Source organism: Vulpes vulpes, chromosome 8 (genome assembly GCF_048418805.1).
Source record: "Vulpes vulpes isolate BD-2025 chromosome 8, VulVul3, whole genome shotgun sequence".
Lineage (NCBI taxonomy): Eukaryota > Metazoa > Chordata > Mammalia > Carnivora > Canidae > Vulpes > Vulpes vulpes.
Window position 1 is genome coordinate 6,929,087 of NC_132787.1, and position 20,184 is coordinate 6,949,270.

A 20,184-nucleotide genomic window follows, 5' to 3' on the forward strand; every position below is an offset into this window, starting at 1 on the left:
GAGCCAACACCTGTACCTCGGGAGGGTCACGGAAGGTCCCACATATTTCTCCATTCCCATAGGCCTGCCAAGCTGCTCTGCACACCCCAGAAGGGTCAGCTTGTACTAGACTATCTGGATTTCTTTGCATAAATTAGGACAGTATTTATTTTGAGACTGAGTTTGTAGGGGAAAACCGTGGCGTAGAGGGACAGAGGGGACAAGACCCTGTCTTCTATTACTAATGTCCCCATGGAGCTCTGTCTCCAACAGAGGCCAGGGTGGGCCGGTGCTGCACAAAGCGCTTCACTTCCCGTGTAGTTGGTCCTCACAGCAACCCTAATGAGGCAGGCACTTCGTATCCCTGTTTGAGGATGAGGAAATGAGTTTCCCAGAGGTCAAAGAATGTGCTTAAGGTCATGCAATGGGTAAGCAACAAACTCCAGCCCAAGCGGACTGACTCTAAATTCTTGCTTTGCACCACAATACAGCACACCCTCTCTTTAGCCGTTCTTTACAGATTTTTTTTGGAATTTTTATTTTATTTATTTTTTTGAAAGTTTTTTTTTTAATTTTTATTTATTTATGATAGTCACACACAGAGAGGGAGAGAGAGGCAGAGACATAGGCAGAGGGAGAAGCAGGCTCCATGCACCGGGAGCCCGACGTGGGATTCGATCCCAGGTCTCTAGGATCACGCCCTGGGCCAAAGGCAGGCGCTAAACCGCTGCACCACCCAGGGATCCCTTTTTTGGAATTTTTAAAAGATTTCATTTATTTATTCTTGAGAGACACACAGAGAGAGGCAGAGACACAGGCAGAGGGAGAAGCAGGCCCCATGTGGGGAGCCCTATGTGGAACCGATCCTGGGACCCCAGGACCACACCCTGGGCCGAAGGCAGGTGCTAAACCGCTGAGCTACCCAAGGATCCCTCTTTTACAGATTTTTAAATGTTTCCTTGAAAGTTCAGCGTAGAGAAGAGTGGAGCCTAGCCTCTGGGTCTGCCCAAGGAGAGAGGGGCATCTTCTCTGCCTCCTGTGCCCTCCCACCCCCAGCCACTCTGGCAGAGCTGGACTAAGGGATGTGATGGGGTCAGAGACTTCTAGAATCACTGATTCAGGTACAGAGGTAGCACGTCAAAGCAAGACCACTGCCCTAGCCCAGCAGGACCCTATGGTCCATCAGATCCCTACAAACATGGAACTCCGGTGACTCCGCACACAGCGCGTCCTTCATGGGATGGGTGTTGGAACCCCTTGCTTGTCAGTTTTCTCCATCCGGGCTCTTTTCTCTGGCCACACCCCACTCTCCAGGAGATGATGAATTCCTCAGTGACAAGGATTGTGGCTTCTTTGTCTCCTGTGTCCAAGAATCTGGCACAGAGTAGATGCTCAATAAATATGCAATTATGTCGGAAGGAAAAGATGGTAGTTGTGGTCACATGGGAGTGGGGTACTTCAGAGCCCTAACAAGGACACCCCATTCACATCCTGAGTAGCCAGCCTCACCCTAGTGCTCTCCCCTCTGCTCCTCACTCCTTTCCTGCCTCCACTCCCCTGACCTACAGAGATGTCGTCTAAACCCACGCTGAGAGACACCTCTGGGGAAGATCAGTACGTGTCCCTAAGCCAGGGCCTCCTCAAGGTCTTCCTAGAGATTCTGGGGCCAGAAATGAGTGTTCCCAAAAAGGAATCATTAAGACTGATAACTAAGTCGGACCCTACCCTCCAGCCGGGACACCTACTGGGGCTCCAGAGGGTCCAACTGAGGGCATCCAGCAGTTCCGAAGCCCCAAGCCCGCCAGTCGGTGGACCACAGCATCCCTGCAGGGGCCCACTGGAGCGAGTAATTGTGAGCTGGCTGCAGAAAGGCATTTTGCAACTCAGACGAATTTCTTCTTGCTCATGATTAGAGTATGGCCCAGTGGCTGCCTCCCTGACCATAATCTCTGCTGGCACAGGCATCTCCAGGGCTGGGCAGTGTGGGCTGATAGAAGGAGTGCTGATCTAGAAGCTGGGACACCTGAGTTCTCCGTCTGTTCCCTGCCACAGACTAACCGTGTCATCTCTGGCAAGTTATCTGCCCCCCCCCCAACCCCCGGGTCCTCATTTCCTTATCTGTAAAAGGAGTGGTTTGGATTGGATCAGAGAGGCCAAAACCTGAGATTACTGGGTAGCCTCCGCCCCAGAGTCTGACCGAGTCTGTGAGGGGGCCCAGAAATCTGTTTTTCACAGATCCTTCTAAGTGATTTTGATATACTGTCAGGTTTGGGGGATCCTACAGACTAGATAATCCTATAAATCTACTTACAGCTCTCAAACAGCAAAGATTCGAGTAAACAGAACAGTTGTGTCAAGAGTTTTAGTGCTGTAGGGCTTATCAGAGGGCAGGTGGTGGGCAGTTTATGTCATCGTCACCATGACCATTATGCTTATTTTGCCGCCAGTATTATTGTTGTGGGGGCCCGTGGCAGGGCCCCATCTGTGGGTTCCCGTCACTAACGGAGGCTCTGGCTTCGGGGGCCCTCGCTTACCTCAAGGTTGGGAGTAGGGCCTGGAGAGAAGGGAAGGGTGGGTGGGGCCTCTTGGCAGGAGAAGCTTGCTTTCCTTCTCTCCTGGGTGGAGTTTGGCTGGATGGGCTTTGGCACCGACCTCTGGGGCTGAGAGAGCGTCTCCCCACCCATATTCCTCCCCCACTTTCTATCTCAGCGGCCTCAGCCCGGTGACTGCCTCTCCTCCTCCTCCTGTCCCGACTCCCTCTCCAGATGCCCTCAGTCCTCACCAACCTCATTCCTGAGCCTCGGTAATCTGTTTGCCACCCCTCTGCTTCCTTGCCTCGCCTGGCACATGCCATTCTCCCCACCTGGAATGTCACCCCCCTCGCCCCACACTGATTCACATTTCTGGGCTCCTCCAGAACCCAGCTCAAAACTCTCTGCTTCATTCGGGCCCTGATCCCCTTGGGTCATTCGTCTTTGCTGTGGACTCACTGACCCTTGGAATAGCAGTCTCAGGGAAACTGCTTTAGACTCAGAAAAAAAAAAAAAAATCAGTTGCCAGGACCTAAACCAGCTCCCTCACTGGATAGATGAGAAAAACTGAAGCCCAGAGAGGTTGTGACTTGGCCGGAGGTCACACAGTAGTGAGATTTTAAGACTTGGCTTCTAAAAAAAAAAAAAAAAAAAAAAAAAAAATAAGACTTGGCTTCTTCACAAGAGGCTTTCAAGTATTTTATGTTTGTTTTGTTTCTTCCACACATTGTGATCGATAGGAGGGCAGAGGCCGTGTTTTTGTTTTTGCCTTTAATGTTCTTTATCTCCACTGTGGTGTGTGTGCGCACGTGTGTGCCTTGCATCCAGGGGCTATCAGGCCAATGATTCTCAAACTCACAGGGGCACAAATGTTTGAGTATGTACTTCACGTGACCTCAGATCAGCCCTGTGAAGAGGTAGCCAAGAGATTGCCGTATTACAGAGCAGAAAACTGAGACCTGAGACGTAGAGAGTTGGGACCCGGCAAGTTAATGGTAGAACTGGGTCTGAAACTCGAGTCCCCAGACTCCCAGCCCAGAGCCCTGATTCCCACAATGCCTTTCTTCTAGCTCTCTCCGGATGGTCCCCGCTGGGGTCCCAGAGTAGTCAAGGAGGTGACCTCTGCCATGTTTTGTGTTTATTCTTCTTTCTTCATCTTGGGGTTAAGGAGACTCTGTCTTTGGCTTCCTGCCCCTCCCCATCCTGTCCCATCACTCTCTCCTGTGTACCCCCCAGGTCATTGTTGGCGCACAGACACACACGTATACTAAGAACTGCAGGTGTCTAGGGCAACAGACCACAGGGGAAACCACATCACCTTTGTTGACACTGGAGGGAGGCAAGGGGACCGGGTTAGGGACCTGCTTAGTTCCCTCCACCTGCCTTGGTCCTCACAATCAACTGGCCTACCAGCCTAGGCCATCTGGACTTGTAGCCACCCCCCAGCCTCTTCTTGACTTAGCCAACCAATTCTGGCCCAGGAGGATGGATCACCTCTTCTCTCACATCTTGAAATCTGATGTTGGGGGTCTGGCTGGTTGCCAGAGAAAGGTGGGAACCAGGGATGAGACAACACGGCTGGGGTCAACGAGGAGGTACCTGTGGCATCTAGAATGTCACCCGTAGATCAGCTGAGACCTTGAGTAGGCAGGTTTACACTGGGGGGCAGGAGACCTGGCAACGGCTTCCCCATTGTTCTGACCTGCCACAAGATACCACACAGGCTCTGAATCAGACATATGGGATTAAGTCACTTACCGGCTTCGTGGACTTAGGCAAATCATTTTGTCTTTCTGAACTTAAGTTTGCTCACTAAAACAATGGGAGATAATAATGAAATATAAGGGAAAGAGCCTTGAACAGCGCATGATACAAAGGAGACGCTCAATAAATCCTAATTATCTTCCCTCCTTCCTTCCTGCCTTCCACTTGTTATATCTGGTCCCATGAAACCCTTTACTTGGAGCTGGAGGCCTACCTCCCCGATCACTCTGCAAATCCCAAACCTTGTGAATTGGCATTCGATCCCAGGTTCAGAAACTGCAATGCAAGGCCAACCCAACCCAATGAAAACGGCTGTCCTCTGAGATCTCACTGAGGCCTTGGGGAATGGGCGCTTTCTGCGTGGCTTCGTGGGGACTGTGTGGGAAGTGTGGGCTAGGGAGGGAGTGGCTTTAGCTACCGCATCTAGAAGGCAGGGGTAGGAGTAGTCTCAGAGCCCCGAGTTTTGACCGGACGACTTCCTGGGGCTTGGAACCAACCCTGGTACAGGGTAGGCACCTAATAATATTTGTTGAATGTACGAATGGCCCCATCACTTACTAGTTAGATTTCTTTTTTTTTTTTTTTTAAGATTTTATTTATTTATTCATGAGAGACACAGAGAGAGGCAGAGACACAGGCAGAGGGAGAAGCAGGCTCCATGCAAGGAGCCCGATGTGGGGGACTCGATCCCAGGGCCCTGGGATCATGCCCTGAGCCGAAGGCAGATGCTAAACCGCTAAGCCACACAGGAGTCCCGTCTAGTTAGATTTCTTAACCTTTCTGGGCCATACTTTAATCATGAGCATAATAAGGATTATTAAAAATAAATGATCTAATGTTTGCAAAGGGGCTAGCATAGGGCTGCTGCATGGTATAGTCAGTAAAAGGTAGCCAAGGAAGGGCAGGAGAGGACAAAGAGAAGGTCAAGTAGGCCCAGAAGCCCAAAGGAGAAGAAGAAAGGGTATGCCCCCGGGCTTCGCACTGGCCTGAGACTCTGGGAAGGCCCTACGGGGCTAATGTCTTGGTGCTTGGCTGAGCAGCCTGGGAGAGAGGCCTGACTCCAGAGCCCTGCAGAGAAACTTCCCATGGTAACCAGGATAGAGGAGAGACAGGCAGCCTGCGCTTTTCTCCCTCTTATCTGTCAGGGTTCCCGGAGGCTCTCTGACATATCCCAGCAAGGCGCATGGGACTTAGAAACTGGCTTAAGACCCTGCCTTGGGTGGGAGGGTGGTAGCGACTGACTGACTGAGGGAGTGAGGAGTTAAGATGTTAAGGGAAGGAGGGACACTGGCCAGCTTCCCGGATGCAGGTCTCACATGTTGTCTTTCTGTCTATGCTTTGGGGACAGTGAGTCCTGGTGTGTGTAGAAAGTGCTGGATACTTGGGGGACAGACAGAGGCAGAGGGAGATACCCTTTTTGCTCCAATCTCTTGGAGCTCAGTGATTAGGTCAAAAAGAAAAAGAAGGCTCACAAACAAACACACGAATGATGCACATGGGAGAAATGAGCAAACAAGGGCCTGATTTCAGCCCAGAAATAACTACAGGAGTCCTGGGGTGTATTGGTGGGGACCATGGCAGGGCTAAAGGAGAGATAGGGTGTGGGGGAGGATAGAGGCTGGGGATCTGAAGGAGCCAAGCGACTTTTAATTTTTTTCCGGAAGCCACGGGCACAGAGGAGGGATCTGGAAGGAGAGGCAGCTGGTTTGTAGGTGAGAGCTGGGAAGAGTGCACCTGAGTAGAAGAACCTGTGTCTTGCAGAGTCAGCATGGGGAGTCAGGGGAGAAAAGGGTGTCCAGCTTGGGGGGAATGGTCCTTGAGGGCCATGAATATCTGTCTCGCTTCAACAAATAACTCACAGAGAACTTGAATTCTCCTGAATTCTGTACAAGGCACTTAGCAAGACACTACCAGAAGTGTACCCATGACCAAAGGCTGGGCTCAGGGGATGCCCATGTTGAACATTCTTGGGGGGAAGAAGGAGAGTAGGCTCGGTGGATCGGTGGATGAAGGTCAGTGTACAGGAAAAGACTCGAGTGTCAGGGTGGGGTCTTGGAGGGGAGGGAAGGGAATCCCTCTGGCTGTGTGAATCCCAGAAAGGCTCCCGGAGAAGGTGGTTATAGACCTTGAGGGTTGGAAAGATTTCCACAGGAGCAGCAAGGGACTAGGAGCGCATCATTTGTGGAGGAAACGTGATGAGCCCAGGGGAGGGAACAGTAAAGCAAGAGGGCAGGCCCGATGGGAGCAGAAGCAGCCCAGGTTAGCTGAAACAATCCGAAAAATAGCAGCAACTAATATTATTGAGCACTAAGCCCCAGGAGTCAGTGAGAAAAAAAAAAAATAGAGACAGAGATTGAGGGGGAGAGAGAGAGAGAGAGATGTTTGCATAGTGTGCACCATGCTGTGGGAGGGCTCGGGTGGCAGGCGAGGAGTTGGAGAGGGTAAGTTAGCAAGAGCGGAGGGGCTGGGTGGGCCTGCTGCGTGAGCCCTGGGACAGGGAAGGAACGAGGTGGGAGGGCTGCTGCTCAAAATCCCAGGCCCCAACAAGTGGTGCGGGACCGAGGGTCTGTGGTCAGAAGCTGGGCCTTGCCATGGCCAAGCCAAGCCCTCCTAGGCCGCTGCGGACTCTTGCCTCCCAGGTGGCATGGCTCTGCCTCTGGCTCTACCTCAGTTTCTCCTTCTAGAATGGTGAGACTCTTGGGGTCCCTAGGACAGAGGGAGGCAGGCTGGGTAGGACGTCGGAGGGAAGCCGCATCCAGCCTTCCAGAGGCGACACCTCCCAAGGCAGAAGAGCCTAGGGCTTGGGGCTGTGGCCCTCCCCCCTCCCGGAGCCAGCCCCTCCATCTCCCACCCAGCAGCTTGCCAGAGGCCACGGGCTGACAGGCCAGGCCGGGAAGCACAGTGGTGAGGTCCTGGGCCCCTGACCCCTGCGTCTGACCTCCTGGCCCTGTAAAGGGAGGGGGGCCGAGGGCGCTGCTGCGCCAGGCCGGCCCGGAGCCCAGTTTATTAGCTGAGGGAGGGCTGGAGGCGGCTGCATTCCGACTCACAGACTGGAACATTTCTGTGATCCGCTGTAATGCACTGGGAGACACTGGGCACATTGCTGAAGTTTGACTCATAGGGACCGGGAGGGGGAGAGAGGGGGGGAGGGCTGTGGGGGGGAGAGAGGAATGGGGAGGAAGAGAGGAAGAGGAGAGAGGAGGGAAGGAAATCCCTCGAGAAATTTCTTTAAAAAAAGAAAACCTTCGAAATCGGCACCACCCCCACCCCCTTTTTCTTTTAATAGGAACAGGCTGGACCCTTCTGTTCCCCCTCAGCAGGCGTGGGGCGGGGGGGGGGGGGGGTGGGGGGGTGGGGGGGTGCGCAGTGATTCAAATCAGATCCTGGAACTTTCCTCAGGCAAGTCGCGTCGGGGAGGGGGGTGCGGGGGGCGGGGGTGTCGGGCCCGGAGCCCTCGCCCGGGGCGCGGCGGGTCGGGGCGCGGGGACCCCGCGAGCGTGCCCGGGGCCCGTGTGCAGCTGCGCCGCGGGCCGTGCGCGCAGCGGGAAGCGTGTCGGTGCGGCCGGTGCGGCGACGGCGCCCCCGTGCAGCGGGGCTGTGCGCTCGCGTACGCCGCGTGTGCAGGCTGCGTGCGCCCAGGTAGCGGGGCTTCCGGGAACCGCGCGCGGGTCTGCGCGCCGCGCCTCGGGCTGGGCGGCCCCGGGCCGGGCGGCCGCGTCCCGCGATCCGGGCTCGGCGCAGCGTCCCGGGCCGCGCGGGGGGTGTCCGCGGCCGCCCGCGCGCCCCGCCGGCCGGGTGTGCAGTGCGGCGGTGCGTCCCCGGCCGCGAGCGCCGGCCCCCTCCCTCCCCTCCCCCTTGGCCCGCTCGCAGGCTCAGATAAAGCATTTCCTTCCATTGTCATCCTACCCTGCCGGCCGGGCTGCCAGGGCCCTCCCCCTCCCGGCCCCCTCCCTTCCTCTCGCCGTCTCTCAGTCGCTCTGCAGCCGCCGGCGGCCGGGGGGGATGTGAGGCCGGCGCCCCAGCCCCCCGCCCGCCATGAGCCCCCCGCTCTGAGGGCCCCGGCCCCTGGATGCACAGCCCCGGCGCGGGTGAGTACCGGGCGGCCGCCCCCCGCCGCGCCCGCCCCGCCCCGCCCTGCGCGCGGCACCCGGCGGGCTCCGCTCGGCTCCGCGCGGCTCCGCTGCGGCTCCGCGCGCTCCGCTCCGGCTCCGCGGGCCCGCAGCGCCCCCCCCGCGCCCCCGGCCGCGCCCGCCCCGCCCCGGCTCCGCGGGGCTCGGTGCAGGCCCCCGGCCGGGGCTGGTTCCGGGGCCGCAGGGCTCGGGCCTCCCGCGGGGCGCCCACATCCGCCCGCCCCGGGGCAGCGCCAGGCCCGAGGGCGGGAGCCGGAGGCCCCGGGCCGCTGGCGCGCAGGCCGGGCGCCCCGTCACCCCCGCGGCCGCGGAGCAGCGCGCGGCGGCCCCGGGCAGGGAGGGACGGCGCCGCGGCCCCGGGAGGGGGCGGTGCTCGGGGCGGAAGGTTTGGGAGCGCGAGGGCAAAGGGCAGGACCCAGGGAGTCGGGGCGCGCCCGGGGCGCTGGACATCAGCGCCCCCATCCCGCGGGGCCCGGGAGGGCCGAGCGCCCACCCCTCCGCGGGGGGGGGGGGGGGGACGGGACCGCTCCTGGAGGACCCGGAGGTTTGCCCGAGTTCCGCCCCCACCCGGGCTCACCCCTGGGGCCAGGAGACACCTGTGCCCGAGCGGCTGCTGGGGTGCGGGCAGCGGCGCGGGAGGGGGGACGGGATGCGCGCCCCCAGGCTGGGGTCTGTGGGCACCGGGGACGGGGGTGTGAGCAGGGGGCGAGTGTGGCAGCGCGGCTGGGCTCTGCCGCCCCGAGTTCCAGGCCTGTGTGGGAGGGAGCCCTCTGAGCTTGCAGGGGTGGGGGGGGGCGGACCCCCAGCCCCACGTCCTCCTCTCCTCTCTGACTGCCCGGTGGGATGTGACCTCGCCAGCCACGGCCGCTCCTCCCCCCGAGTCCTGGCCGTTCCCTCGTCCCTGCTGGCTGTCCTGCGCACACGCAGGCCTCCTGCTGCAGCTGGACACTGGCTGCCTTGCCGCTGCCCATCCCTCCCCACACCCAGATTCAACATCTGCTTGAGGCCCAGCCCTGCCTGCCAGCTTTTAGGTGGAGAATGAGGCATTGGCCCTCAGTGGCCCTGCTGGGGACTCAGCGTCTGGACTCAGCCCGATCCCGAGACTTGCAGCAGGACCCAAGGGGACCTTCCTCAAGACCAGTGCCCAGCCCCTGGGCTGAAAGAAAGGAGACTGTGGCTCAGTTCCCTACCCCCTAATGGGGTGCTTTGGCAGCCCTCATCTCCCCAACAAGGACCCCACAGGCCAGGTCCCTAAAGTGGCTTGGCTGCCCGCACACTTCTCACTCCTCATGCCAGCCCTCTTGTACTTCGCCGGCTCCGTCTCTGGCTTCTGCAAGCCACCCTTAGCTCCTCGTTGCTTATCAGCCACCCTTAGCTCCTCCTTGCTTATCAGCTCACCCCCCTCACTCTCTGTGTGCCCTCTGCGCACCTCAGTTTATAAGTAATTTTCTTCTTCTTTGTAGTCCCTTTAGAGGGAAACTAAGGCACAAAGCAATCCCGCTGTGTTGTGCCCAGTGAACCTAGACTGGAACCAGGTCTGGACCGGCCGGGACTCCTTCCCTGCCGTTCCTACCCTGATGTTCCTCATGCTGGGTAGGAACAGGCTCAGAGCTGCCTCTTGGTGTTACTTCTAGAACAGCCCTGGGGCAGTGTTCTCCTGAGGCCTCTGTGTTCTCAGTCTCGGCCCCTGGGCAGGTGTCTCTCTGGCCACTTGGTCTTAAGCTGGGATCCTGAAGCTGGCAAGTTTGCATTCGGGTCTTGCATCGACCGTCCCCAGAATCTAGACTGGTCGCTCTGCTTTGACACTGAAGCTCAGTTTCCCCATCCATAAAATGGGGACAACATTTCAGGTGCGCTTCCCAGAGGAAGAGAGGTTGGCTCGAAAGAAATGGACCGGCATCCAGTGTGGGGGCCCTTGGGCTGCCTCCAGCTTCCTTCAGGGATGATGGACGGACCCCAGCTTTCATCCTTGGAATGGGAGTTGGAACTCTTTCTTTCTCCGTCCTCTCCTCCGTCCTCATTTACAACCCTTGGGAGTGATGAACTCCTGTGTGATGGGGTGGGGAGTGGGGCCCCTCCTGTAGTTGTAGGCCTGCTTGCCCAGCCAAGGCCCTGGAAGGCAGAGGCTGGTGCAGCCCCAACCTCCTCTTTCTCTTTCTCCTGGCCTTTCATTGAGAGCTGGGAATTTTGAAGTTGGCGGGGGCCTGAGAGAAGATGAGCTAATGCAAGGCCCAGGGTCACCCAGCCAGGGAATGTAGGCCGAGTGGGCCTGGAACCAGACCCTCTAACTCTGTTGGTGCCCATTCCCCTGGCCTTCCCCTTCCCTGGCCTGGCTCAGGTCCTGCCCATGCCCACCTGTCACACCTTGGCCCTGGCCAGACGTAAGACTGGGGCGTGCAGTGACGTGAGGTATTGCTAGAAGCAGGGCCAGAGTAAGGCCTGGGAGCTTGGGGGGGTGGGCATCTGTCCAGGACTGTGCATTTGTGTATGTTGGATTTGTTCACTAGATGGGGCACTTCCTCTGGGGCAGGAAGCTTTGATTTCCTGTGGTGGGGGCGTTGGTAGGATTAGGAGTGGGGGGCTCAGCTCTGGGCCATCCCTGATGTTGTTGAGAACCCTGGAGGGGCACTTTCTGTCTAAGGCTGCTTCCCCAGCCCAGGGGAGGCAGGAAGGAGAGCAATGGTGAGGAGGCCCAAGCTGAGGCCAAAGGAGGAGGAGGCCATGAGGGCCGTGAGATGGTGTGTGTGTGTGTGTGTTGAGGGGGGGGTAGCGGTGGGCAACACAGCAGGAAGCCTGGTCAGCAGGTGACCCTGCCGGCTATTGTGTTTCCCTGTGATATTTCCCCCCTGTTTCTGTGGTAACCTTCCCCGGGGACCCGGGCCTTTGGGCTGCAGGAAGGTGCCCCCAGACAGCCCTTTCCTTAGAAGCCTGAGTATTAGGAGGCGTCCCTAGATCGAGCCACCTCCCTAGCCCTTCTGGCTCCCGAGGACCAGGGCCTGGGAATCTGGGCGAGTGGTTTGAGTGAGCACCGATGGGGGTGCTTGGGTGTAGGCCCCTTTGCATCTCCTGGGTTGGGGGGAGCGGAAGAAGAGGAGGGGCTGCTGGATTTTGGGGAGGACTCTGTACCTCCCCTCATTCCATCTCTCCGCTGTGCTCCTCCAGCAGCCCTCCTTCTACCAGGGGGAGGCGGACAGCCTGCTGCCTGGGGCAAGGGGTAGGAGTGGGGGTGGCAGAGGCGGGAGGGATGTTTTCATCAGCAGAGCATAGCTCCTTTGGTCCTGGACCAGTTCCCAGAGGCAAAATAAATTCAGGAGAGCGTCTGTTTAGTGCGGGTCAGCATGTGCTGGGTGTGTGCGCGCACCGGGTTTGTGGTGGGGGGTCTGTCTGTGTGCCCCCGGGCGGTTCCAGGTGATCCGTGTGGTGGCTCTGTACTGGGTGTTTGGGGAGTGGGCACACGTGTAGTGCAGATGTATGCCAGCCGTGTGGTTGTGCACCTTTGCAGTTTATTGCTCTGTGTGGGATACGTGGACATGTTTTGGGGGAATGTCTACCTGGGTAGGCCTGGCTTTTTAATAGAAGTCCCGCTGTTTGCTGAAAAGCACGATCTCATCCGCGGTCCTCAAGCGCCAGTTCTTGAACCATTTGCTTCAGTCACCTGGGAGTGTGTGAAAAATAAAGAGCCTTAGGCCCCGTTCCAGACCAACCTAGAATCTGCAGGGTTGGGGCCTAGGAATCTGGATTATAGCATGTGCTTCGGGTGATTCTGGTGCAGAGCTGCGTTTGAGGACCGCCAACGGGGGGTGGGGGTGGGGTGGGGACCGTCCTTGTCGTTTTTTTTCTTTTTGAGAAGACTGAGACCCATAAGGCTTTGTGGTTTGTCCAAGGACACGGGGCCATGAAGAGGAAGATCTGGGACAAAACTCAAGTCTTCCAAGACCCGTCCAGGACTTACCCACGCATCCGCTCTGGGTGCACACGTGCACAGGTCCACACTCGGCATGATGCAGTGGGCCAGATGGGGATGGTGTGGTTACTGACTGGGCCTTGACCTTTCCTCGGGGGTGCCAGCCTTCCTGACCTTGCTCTTCCTGTTACATCCTGCTTTCTCCTCCCTGAGGAAATCCTGGAACTGTCGAGCATCTACTGCAAAGGTGCTGTTGGCAGCCAGGCGGCCCCATCTACCAAGCCCATCATTCAGCTATTTTTTCATCCAGTGGAGGCTTCCTGGCCCTGCTGGGTGCCAGGTACCGGGCACAGATATGCACTGAACACAAAGGCAGAGTGTCTGACCTCAGGGAACTTCCACTTGAGGCCAGGAAAGAAATGAGTGTATGTATCTAGTTATACATTGTGATAAGCCCTAAGGAGGAAATGAACTGGGTGCAGCCATAGAGGATAGCAAGGTGGGACACCCTGAGGTAGGGTGGCCAGGAGAGGCCTGCTTGAGAGGGTGACACTGATGCCTTCTGTCACCTGTCCAGACCAGAAGCGAGCCCTCAGAGCCTCTGAGTGTGCCTGGGAGCTGCCTGGATCCAGGTAGGGGACCTGGGTGGAGCACTGGCCGAGGACAAGGCCTGCTTCCTGCCCTGGCAGGCAGCAGGGTCTCTGCTCCCCAAGTAGCCCCCAGAGTTTGGCCGAGGGGGAGAAGAGGAGGGGCAGCTGGACAGGGCTGAAATCCAGGCTGCTCCATTGCTCCGAGTACCAGGAGCCTTTTCCTTCCAGCCTGGGTGAGTCCAGGGCCTTCTGCAGGCACCAGGCACATGTTAGGGAGTGGGGGAAGGCTGGGCCTCACCCCAGGAGCTCTCAAGCACCACCCCATTCCTGACGCTCCAGCCTCACCTTCCTCCCACCTCATCCCCTTCCTCCCCATCTCCCCACCTGGGAACTCCCGTGCCAAGTCCCTCCTCTCTGGGTCTAGCCTGGCTGCCTCGGTAGCCACTGAGATTTATTTGCCTGGCTCTGGAATCACTGTGGAGAGGGTCGAGACTTAGAGAGGACCTGGCCCTGGAAGAGACAACAGACCAGAGAGATCCAGGGCAGGGGCCAGAGAAGACACAGCAGAGGAGAGGGCCGTGGCTGGCCGGATCAGGGGTCCGGACAGGAGAGAAGGCGTGAAGGAGTCCCTTGACCCGGTGTCCCCAGAGCCTCTCCTGGGCCCTTGGAATCTGCTCCCCAAAGTGGGTGAGACTCTCTCAGCCCAGGGCACAGACATCAGCTAGCTCCCCTGCAGTCCTACCCCTTCCCCCTCTCAGGAGGCTAACTTGGGGGCAAGAAGCCCTCAGACCCTCTCATCTACAACCTCTTCCTGCCACAAAGGGAGAGGGTTTTACCTGGGGGGCTGAGAGCTGAGGCTACAGGGAGCTGGAAGCCATTCCTTAGAGACCTGAGCCCTTAGAGACCTGAGCAGCAGAGGAGCCCCCAGGTAAGAGGAGAGCCCTCTGCCCAACCCCTTCCCACCCCACTGCCTCAGCTGGCACTCTACCCTGGGCCTCCTTTAGACTGCTCAGTGCCCAAGCCCCCTGGCCTCGCTGCCTCCCAGGCCTTCACTCCCAAGCTTAACCTCCAGAACCTCCACAGCAGGATGGGGAGGGGACTTTTAGTAAGGAGGGCACAGGGCTAAATTCACCATCCCCACCATGCTCCTCCCCACTTCCTTTTTTCCCCCATGTTGCCTGCAGGGATTGGAAACCCTGGTAGCCCGAGCCCTCGGGCCTTCAGGGAGAGCCTCTGCACCGGGAAGCACGAGGGGACCCCCATTCCTGCTCGGGAGTGCAGCTCAGCTCCTGCACAGCCCATTCCCAGGAGCCCACCTGGGGCTCCTGCCCTCACTCCCAGGAAGTCTCATTCCTGCCTCCCCCAGCTCCCAGGAAGGCTGGGAAAGGCGGGGCGGCTGGGAGAGCCACAGGTTCGGAAAGAGTCCGGGGTGGGGGAATTCGGCAACTGGGCTGTAACCGTCTTGTTTTGCTTGCCCCACAAACCTGCCCGGGCATCCGCTGCACCCGCCGGGGCGTTCAGGTTAGAGAACTGCTCTCAGAATGACGGGCTGGTGGCACCCGGTTGGGGCAGGGGGTGGGGGTGGGGTGAAGGGGGGAGCCCCAGGCCAGGGGGAGCTGGAGGGTTAAAAATAGCAGCAGCCCGGTTTCGGTTAGCAAATGTGGAGGCGGGGAGCTGGAGGCGGGGCGGGAGGCAGGCAATGTTTGCCCGCAGCAGCAGGGCTGTGTTTCCCCTGGGTCCCAGGAGTGAGTCACGGTGGAGACGCCCGAGGAGGTGCTGGCACAGCACCCCCACCCCCACCCCACCCCCACCGGGGCGAGGGGCTGAGCGCAGGCCTCATCTCCCTGGCTCTAGAGGACCTGCGTCTCCCCAGCCTGCAGAACCATCTTCAGAGATGGGCCAGGCGGATTGTAGGATCTAGGGGAAGACATGAACCCCTCCTGAGGCCAAAGACGCGGCTTGGTTCCCAGTGGGCTTGGTTCCCAATGGCCGGGGACCCTTGTGCCAAGCTGCACAGGGCCCTGAGTCTTCAAGTGGGAGTTTCCTCTGATGCGATGCGTATGCAAACGCATGGTAGGCTCCGAGGCCCCCTACAGATGTGAATTACTGCCCTTGGATCCTTCTGTGCCCGGTGCAAGGCCTGGCACCGGAGCCTTCCAGTAAGGACACAGAGGGAGGAATGGGATGCCCCTTCTAGCTTCTGCTAGTCCCTCGTTCTCCTGCAGACAGCTGAGTGTAACCTTGGGCATGTGGCTGGCTGTGTTTGCCTCAGTTTCTCCATCTCTGTACGGTGAAGATAATAATAGTTTCAACCTCATGGAGCTGCTGTCAAGATTAAAGAACATAATGTCGGAGTCATGCCCGGTATGAAGCCAGTGCACACAGAGTATTCATCATTATTGATGTTATTGTTCATATTTTTTGAAGGTCAGGGATAGGGAATGTTAAAGACACGAAGAACAGAAACTGGGCCCAGCCCCAGTTCACAGAAGAAAACCAGGCCAAAATCACTGTTCCAGATTCCTCCACCCATGAGGGCCTGGAATAGCGGGAGTCCGTAGCCAGAAGTCACAGGGTGGACCCCTTCTCTCTTTCACTGCACCGCCCCCCGCCGCCCCCTCTGCTCCTCCAGCAAGGCAGGATGCAGGAGGACCCAAGGGCCTCCGGGCCAGCTGGCACTGGGGAGGGTCTGGGATGGGACCGCCCTGATGGCCCTATGTCGAATACCTTGCCAGCATCTGCTGGAGTGACCTTTATTTTCGCCCCTCCCTGGCAGCTCTTAAGAGGAGCATGAAGCAGAGGAGGGATGGGAAGTTCAGTGATGTCAGCAGTGAGTATTCCCAGCACTGTGGCCCTGGAAGAGGCAGGAGGCATTTCTTTCAGGAAATGATCATTATTCAGCCTACAGGCATTCATTAAGTAAGACCTGACGTGGTGCCCGGCCCTGAGCTAGCCCCTCTGTGTGGTTCAGGAGAGGCAGGGGACACTAGATTGTAAATAATACAGAACCTCAAACACAGGGAGGGCCCGAGCATATAATGCATGGAGTCTGGGAAAGCCTGTTGTCCTAGCTCCCATGGGAACCAGAAGTTGAGCCTTGACTTCACTACCCATTGTGACATCTTTATCTCTGTGTGTGTGTATGTGTGTATACATATATATTCAGTTTTCCTTTTAAGATTTTATTTATTTATTTATTCATGAGAGACACAGAGGGAGAGAGACAGAGACATAGGCAGAGGGAGAAGCGGGCTCCTCACAGGAAGCCTGTTGTGGAACTGGATCCTGGACCCCGGGATAACGCCCTGAGCTGAAGGCAGACACTCAACCGCTGAGTCACCCAGGCGTCCCTATATTCTGTTTATTATTATTATTATTATTATTATAGATGTAGGTCTTGTGCATTGTAGATGATTGGACAACACAGACAAGCGAAAATTTAAAAACTGAGAAACATTCTAGCCCCAGCGGTCAGAGACCACTGCCACAATACCTCTTCATACCTCCCTGTTCCCTGGCCTGCCCTTATATGTCATATTTCCTACAAAAATGCGATGACACTGCACATGCTGCCTTTTCAGTGATCTCCACCTCCCACGATTGTACATTTTCATCTCATCCAATTCCCAGTTGGCCAGAAATTGTCCTTCACAGCTGGTTTGTCCAGATCAGTACCCAGGACCACGCATCTGTTTACTGAGTTCCCTGAAGGCTGTATAAGCACCCTGGCTGGATTTTGTGGTCTGGAAAAACTCTGGCCCACCGAGTCCCAAGGGCAGCCGCAGAACCCTGGCTGCAGAAGGGAATCGTGTCGCCGGGGAAATCTCCCTGATAGACCTCTGCCATCTTCCAAAAAGGAATAGGCCAAACAAGGGGGATACCCAGGCGCGACTGGGATGGGGATCTCTGGGCACTTACTGTCATTAATATTAATGTGGCATCCTGTGAGTGCCAGCATTCATAGCTTATTGCTATTCAGGGACTCCTCTATCTGCGACGCCCCCAGGCCCTGGAGCAGGCCCCGGCCTCTGCCTTCCCCTGCCCCAGGTCCAAGGGCACTGATGGCCTTTGGCTGCGTTCCCAGTCCCCAGGAGTCCGTCCTAAAGGAGGGTGCTCTGTTCTGCACCGGTGGGGGCCTCCATCTCTCCACCTGCTCCAGGCCTGCCTGTGTGTCTGAGGCCTGGAAGGAGGGGGGAGGTGGAGAGAGAGAGAGAGGGAGGGAGAGCAAGCTTCTTCTCCCGAGGGAATTCACTCCCAAGTAGCCGCTCCACGGGTGACTTGCTCTGGTTATGCAACCTGCGATTTCTACAGTGCTTGACAGCTTCCAGAGTGCTTTCACGCAGCGTTTGATCCTCCATGGCAGCCCTGGGAGGTTGGCTTGTTCGGTTCCGTCCTGCTGGAGGCCGCTTGCTTACAGGAAACAATAAAACGGTAACATGTACATTTAACAAAACAGGGAAAACATAAGATGCAAAAGGAAGCGAAGACGGGTTTAGGAGTGCCTCCTGGAGACAAAAGGCATCTGAAGGGCCCAGGCAGAGATGACTATCTCGGTTTTTATTTTTGTTGCCAGCGCTGTTTTCTGGGTGGAAGAGTAGCACACTGTGGGTGCGCGCCGCCCCGGGAGTCCCGCCCCGGCCTTCGGATGCCCGGATCCGCTGTGGCCCGGGGCCCCCCCGCTGGCCTCACTCCCCACCTGGGGAGGTGGGTGCACTTGTGCACCTGCAGCCCCAGGATTAGGAGCTTAGGTTCTGGAGCCCCAGAAGCCCACCCACAGAGCTGTGCAGCCTCCGCAAGTTCCTTAAAAATGCCGCACCTCAGTTTCCCCTTTGTGAGAGGAGGCTACTTACGGTACCTTCCAGACGGGGGTTTCGGTGAGGACCAACCGGGACACAGTGCAGGTCAGGTGTCACCCAGCCCAGTAACCGGCGCGCAGTGGGCATTCAGGATGTGGCTGTGGATCGTCGCTAATCTCATTCATTACCAATTAGAATAAGATAGTAATAAGGATCATTATTAATTTCATGATTTTGGGGCCCCCCCGGGCAGCCTCTGGCCCGGACTGAGGGGCCTCCTGGGTGGCACGGGAGGGAGCAGCCAGGGAAGGCCCGACTCCTGGCTCCCGGGCAGGTGGCAGAGGAGGAGCCGGTGGGCGAGCAGGAGAGGGGGACGCGGGGACGCGATGTGGCCCGGCCGAGGAGGGCCCCCCCCAAGCTGAGGGAAGGAACAGGAGAGCTTGGAGGGGAGAAGGAGCGGCCCTGAGAGCAGCCCCGGGGCGGGGACCGTGCTTCCTGTTGGGGCAAGCGCTGGCCCTTGAGAAAGACTGTCTGGGGCTGGCGGCTCAGAGGGAGCAGCTGGTCTAAGCGGGCAGCGGGGCCTGGGGGAGGGCAGGGGCCGAGGCCCGGGAGCCTCCCCCCTCTCCCCACCTTGCAGATGGGGCCCCCACCTTGGCTGCTCAGGTCGTCTTGCTTATGATCGGAGAGATGGTGCTTAGGTATCAGGGCGAACTTCCTATCTCCGGGATTGGAGCCCGGGGCGCAGGGCAGTGAGGGTAAGTGGGACCCGGGCTCCGAGGGCTCCGAGGGCTCCGAGGGCTCCGGGGGCTCCGAGGGCTCCGGGGGCTCCGAGGGCTCCGGGGGGTCGGGCCGCGCCGCGGGGGGCGGGGGCGCGAGCTCAGGCTTCCCGGTGCTCGCCGCGGGCCCCGGGGGGGGGGGGGGCGCCCGGGACCGGCCGCGGGGCACTGGCCAGGGGCCCCGAGCCAGGAAGGGCTCTTTCCCACCCCCGGGAGCCCGGCGCCGCTGCCATGGTTACGGCTGCTTCCTGTTTGATTCATCTCGCCCCGCAGGAGGGAGCCGCCTCCCGCCGGCCGCTGCGTGGGGCTGTTTACAACAGCCGCGTGTGGGATTCCCAGAAAGAGACTCCAAACCGGACATCCTGCGGCTGCAAAATACCCAGGTGTCAGGAGCTAAAAATAGGCGGCCCAGGGCCCAGGGCCCCAGGCCAGGGGAAAGGGGCACGCGCGGCCGGGCGGGGGGGGGGGGGGGGGGGGGGGGGGGGCGGCGGTGGCCTCCTCTCCAGCCCCCCCCAGGGCGCCAGGGCCCAGGCTCCCCTCCCCCAGGGCTGGCTGGTGGCCTCCCATCCAGCCCCCCCAGGGCTCCAGGGCCCAGACTCCCCCCCCAGGACCGGCTGGTGGCCTCCTCTCCAGCCCCCACCAGGGCCCAGGCTCCCCCCCCCCAGGGCTGGCTGGTGACCTCCCCTCCAGCCCCCACCAGGGCTCGGACTCCCCCCCCAGGACCGGCTGGTGACCTCCCCTCCAGGCCCCCCCAGGGCTCCAGGGCCCAGACTCCCCCCTCCCCCACAGCTGGCTGGTGGCCTCCCATCCAGCCCCCCCCCCCCAGGGCTCCAGGGCTCCAGGGCCCAGGGCTCCCCTTGGAGGGACTGACTAGGGTCTCCCCTCCAGGCGCCTCCCCCACAGGGCTCCAGGGCCCCAGGCTCCCCCGCCCTAGGGGACTGACCAGGGCCTCCCATCCAGCCCCCCCCCCCCCAGGGCTCCAGGGCTCCAGGGCCCAGGCTCTCGCCCAGGACTGACCTGTGGCCTCCCCCCCCAGCTCCCCTCCCATGGCTCCAGGGCCCAGGCTTCCCCCCCCCCCCCCCCCCCCCCCCCCGCCCCAGTGCTGGCTGGTGGCCTCCCATCCAGCCCCCCCCACCCCCCCTCGGGCTCCAGGGCTCCAAGGCCCGGGCTACCCCCAGAGGGACTGACCCAGGCCTCCATCTGGGCAGGTGGCCCACCCACCTGTGAGCCAAGCCTGTGCCCCAGGGGTAGCTGGGCCCTCGGCCTACAGCAGCCAGGCCAGCTCCGGGATGCCAATGAGAGTCTCAGGAGCTTCTAGAGAGAGGGTGCAGCAGGCAGTGGAGAGCCCTGGAAAGTGAAGCGGGTGCTCTTCCAGGACCCCGACCTGTCACCGGCCCCTTGTTCCCACATGCAGTCCGAAATCATTGCTTGGAATCTTCCAAGTCAGCAGTTGCTCCACATAAGTGACTCTTCAGGGTTGGCCGCACGAGGACCCCGAGATGAAACAGGCAGCTTTTGCTCTCGAACCTCCAGCAGGCCAGGCCCGGGGTCAGCTGCCCATACTGGTCTCTGTGGGGCCAGGTGGCTTTTCCATCTTTCCCTGTGCCCCTGGCCTTGTGCTTGCTCCCCACCTGTTGGCCTGTGAAGTGCCCAGGAGGGACAGTGGGGGGCAGTGGTCGAGAATATGGATTCTGGAGCCCGGGGCCTGGCCCAA

At 59.3% G+C, this 20,184-nt stretch overlaps 1 protein-coding gene and 1 long non-coding RNA gene across 10 annotated transcripts in view; one reads left to right on the forward strand and one right to left on the reverse strand.

Moving 5' to 3' along the window:
• The first annotated feature begins 8,167 nt into the window (after window positions 1–8,167).
• Window positions 8,168–20,184, forward strand: part of HDAC7 (histone deacetylase 7) — a 37,789-nt gene continuing 25,772 nt past the window's right edge. For 2 of the 9 annotated variants that reach the window (XM_072765451.1, XM_072765454.1), the window contains exon 1: window positions 8,168–8,362. In XM_072765451.1, the coding sequence (XP_072621552.1) occupies window positions 8,344–8,362 (19 nt within the window). In that variant the 5' untranslated portion in view covers window positions 8,168–8,343. Of the gene's footprint in view, window positions 8,363–17,065; window positions 17,330–18,116; window positions 18,450–18,743; window positions 18,854–20,184 lie in introns of those variants that run through there. The other 7 variants (XM_072765455.1, XM_072765452.1, XM_026000187.2 and 4 more) reach the window with 7 other exon arrangements.
• On the reverse strand, window positions 17,174–18,486 carry LOC140599879 (uncharacterized). Its single transcript, XR_012002878.1, has 3 exons — window positions 18,345–18,486; window positions 17,754–17,865; window positions 17,174–17,308 (listed from the first exon to the last, which is right to left on the reverse strand). It is a non-coding gene; the product is annotated as an uncharacterized lncRNA (long non-coding RNA).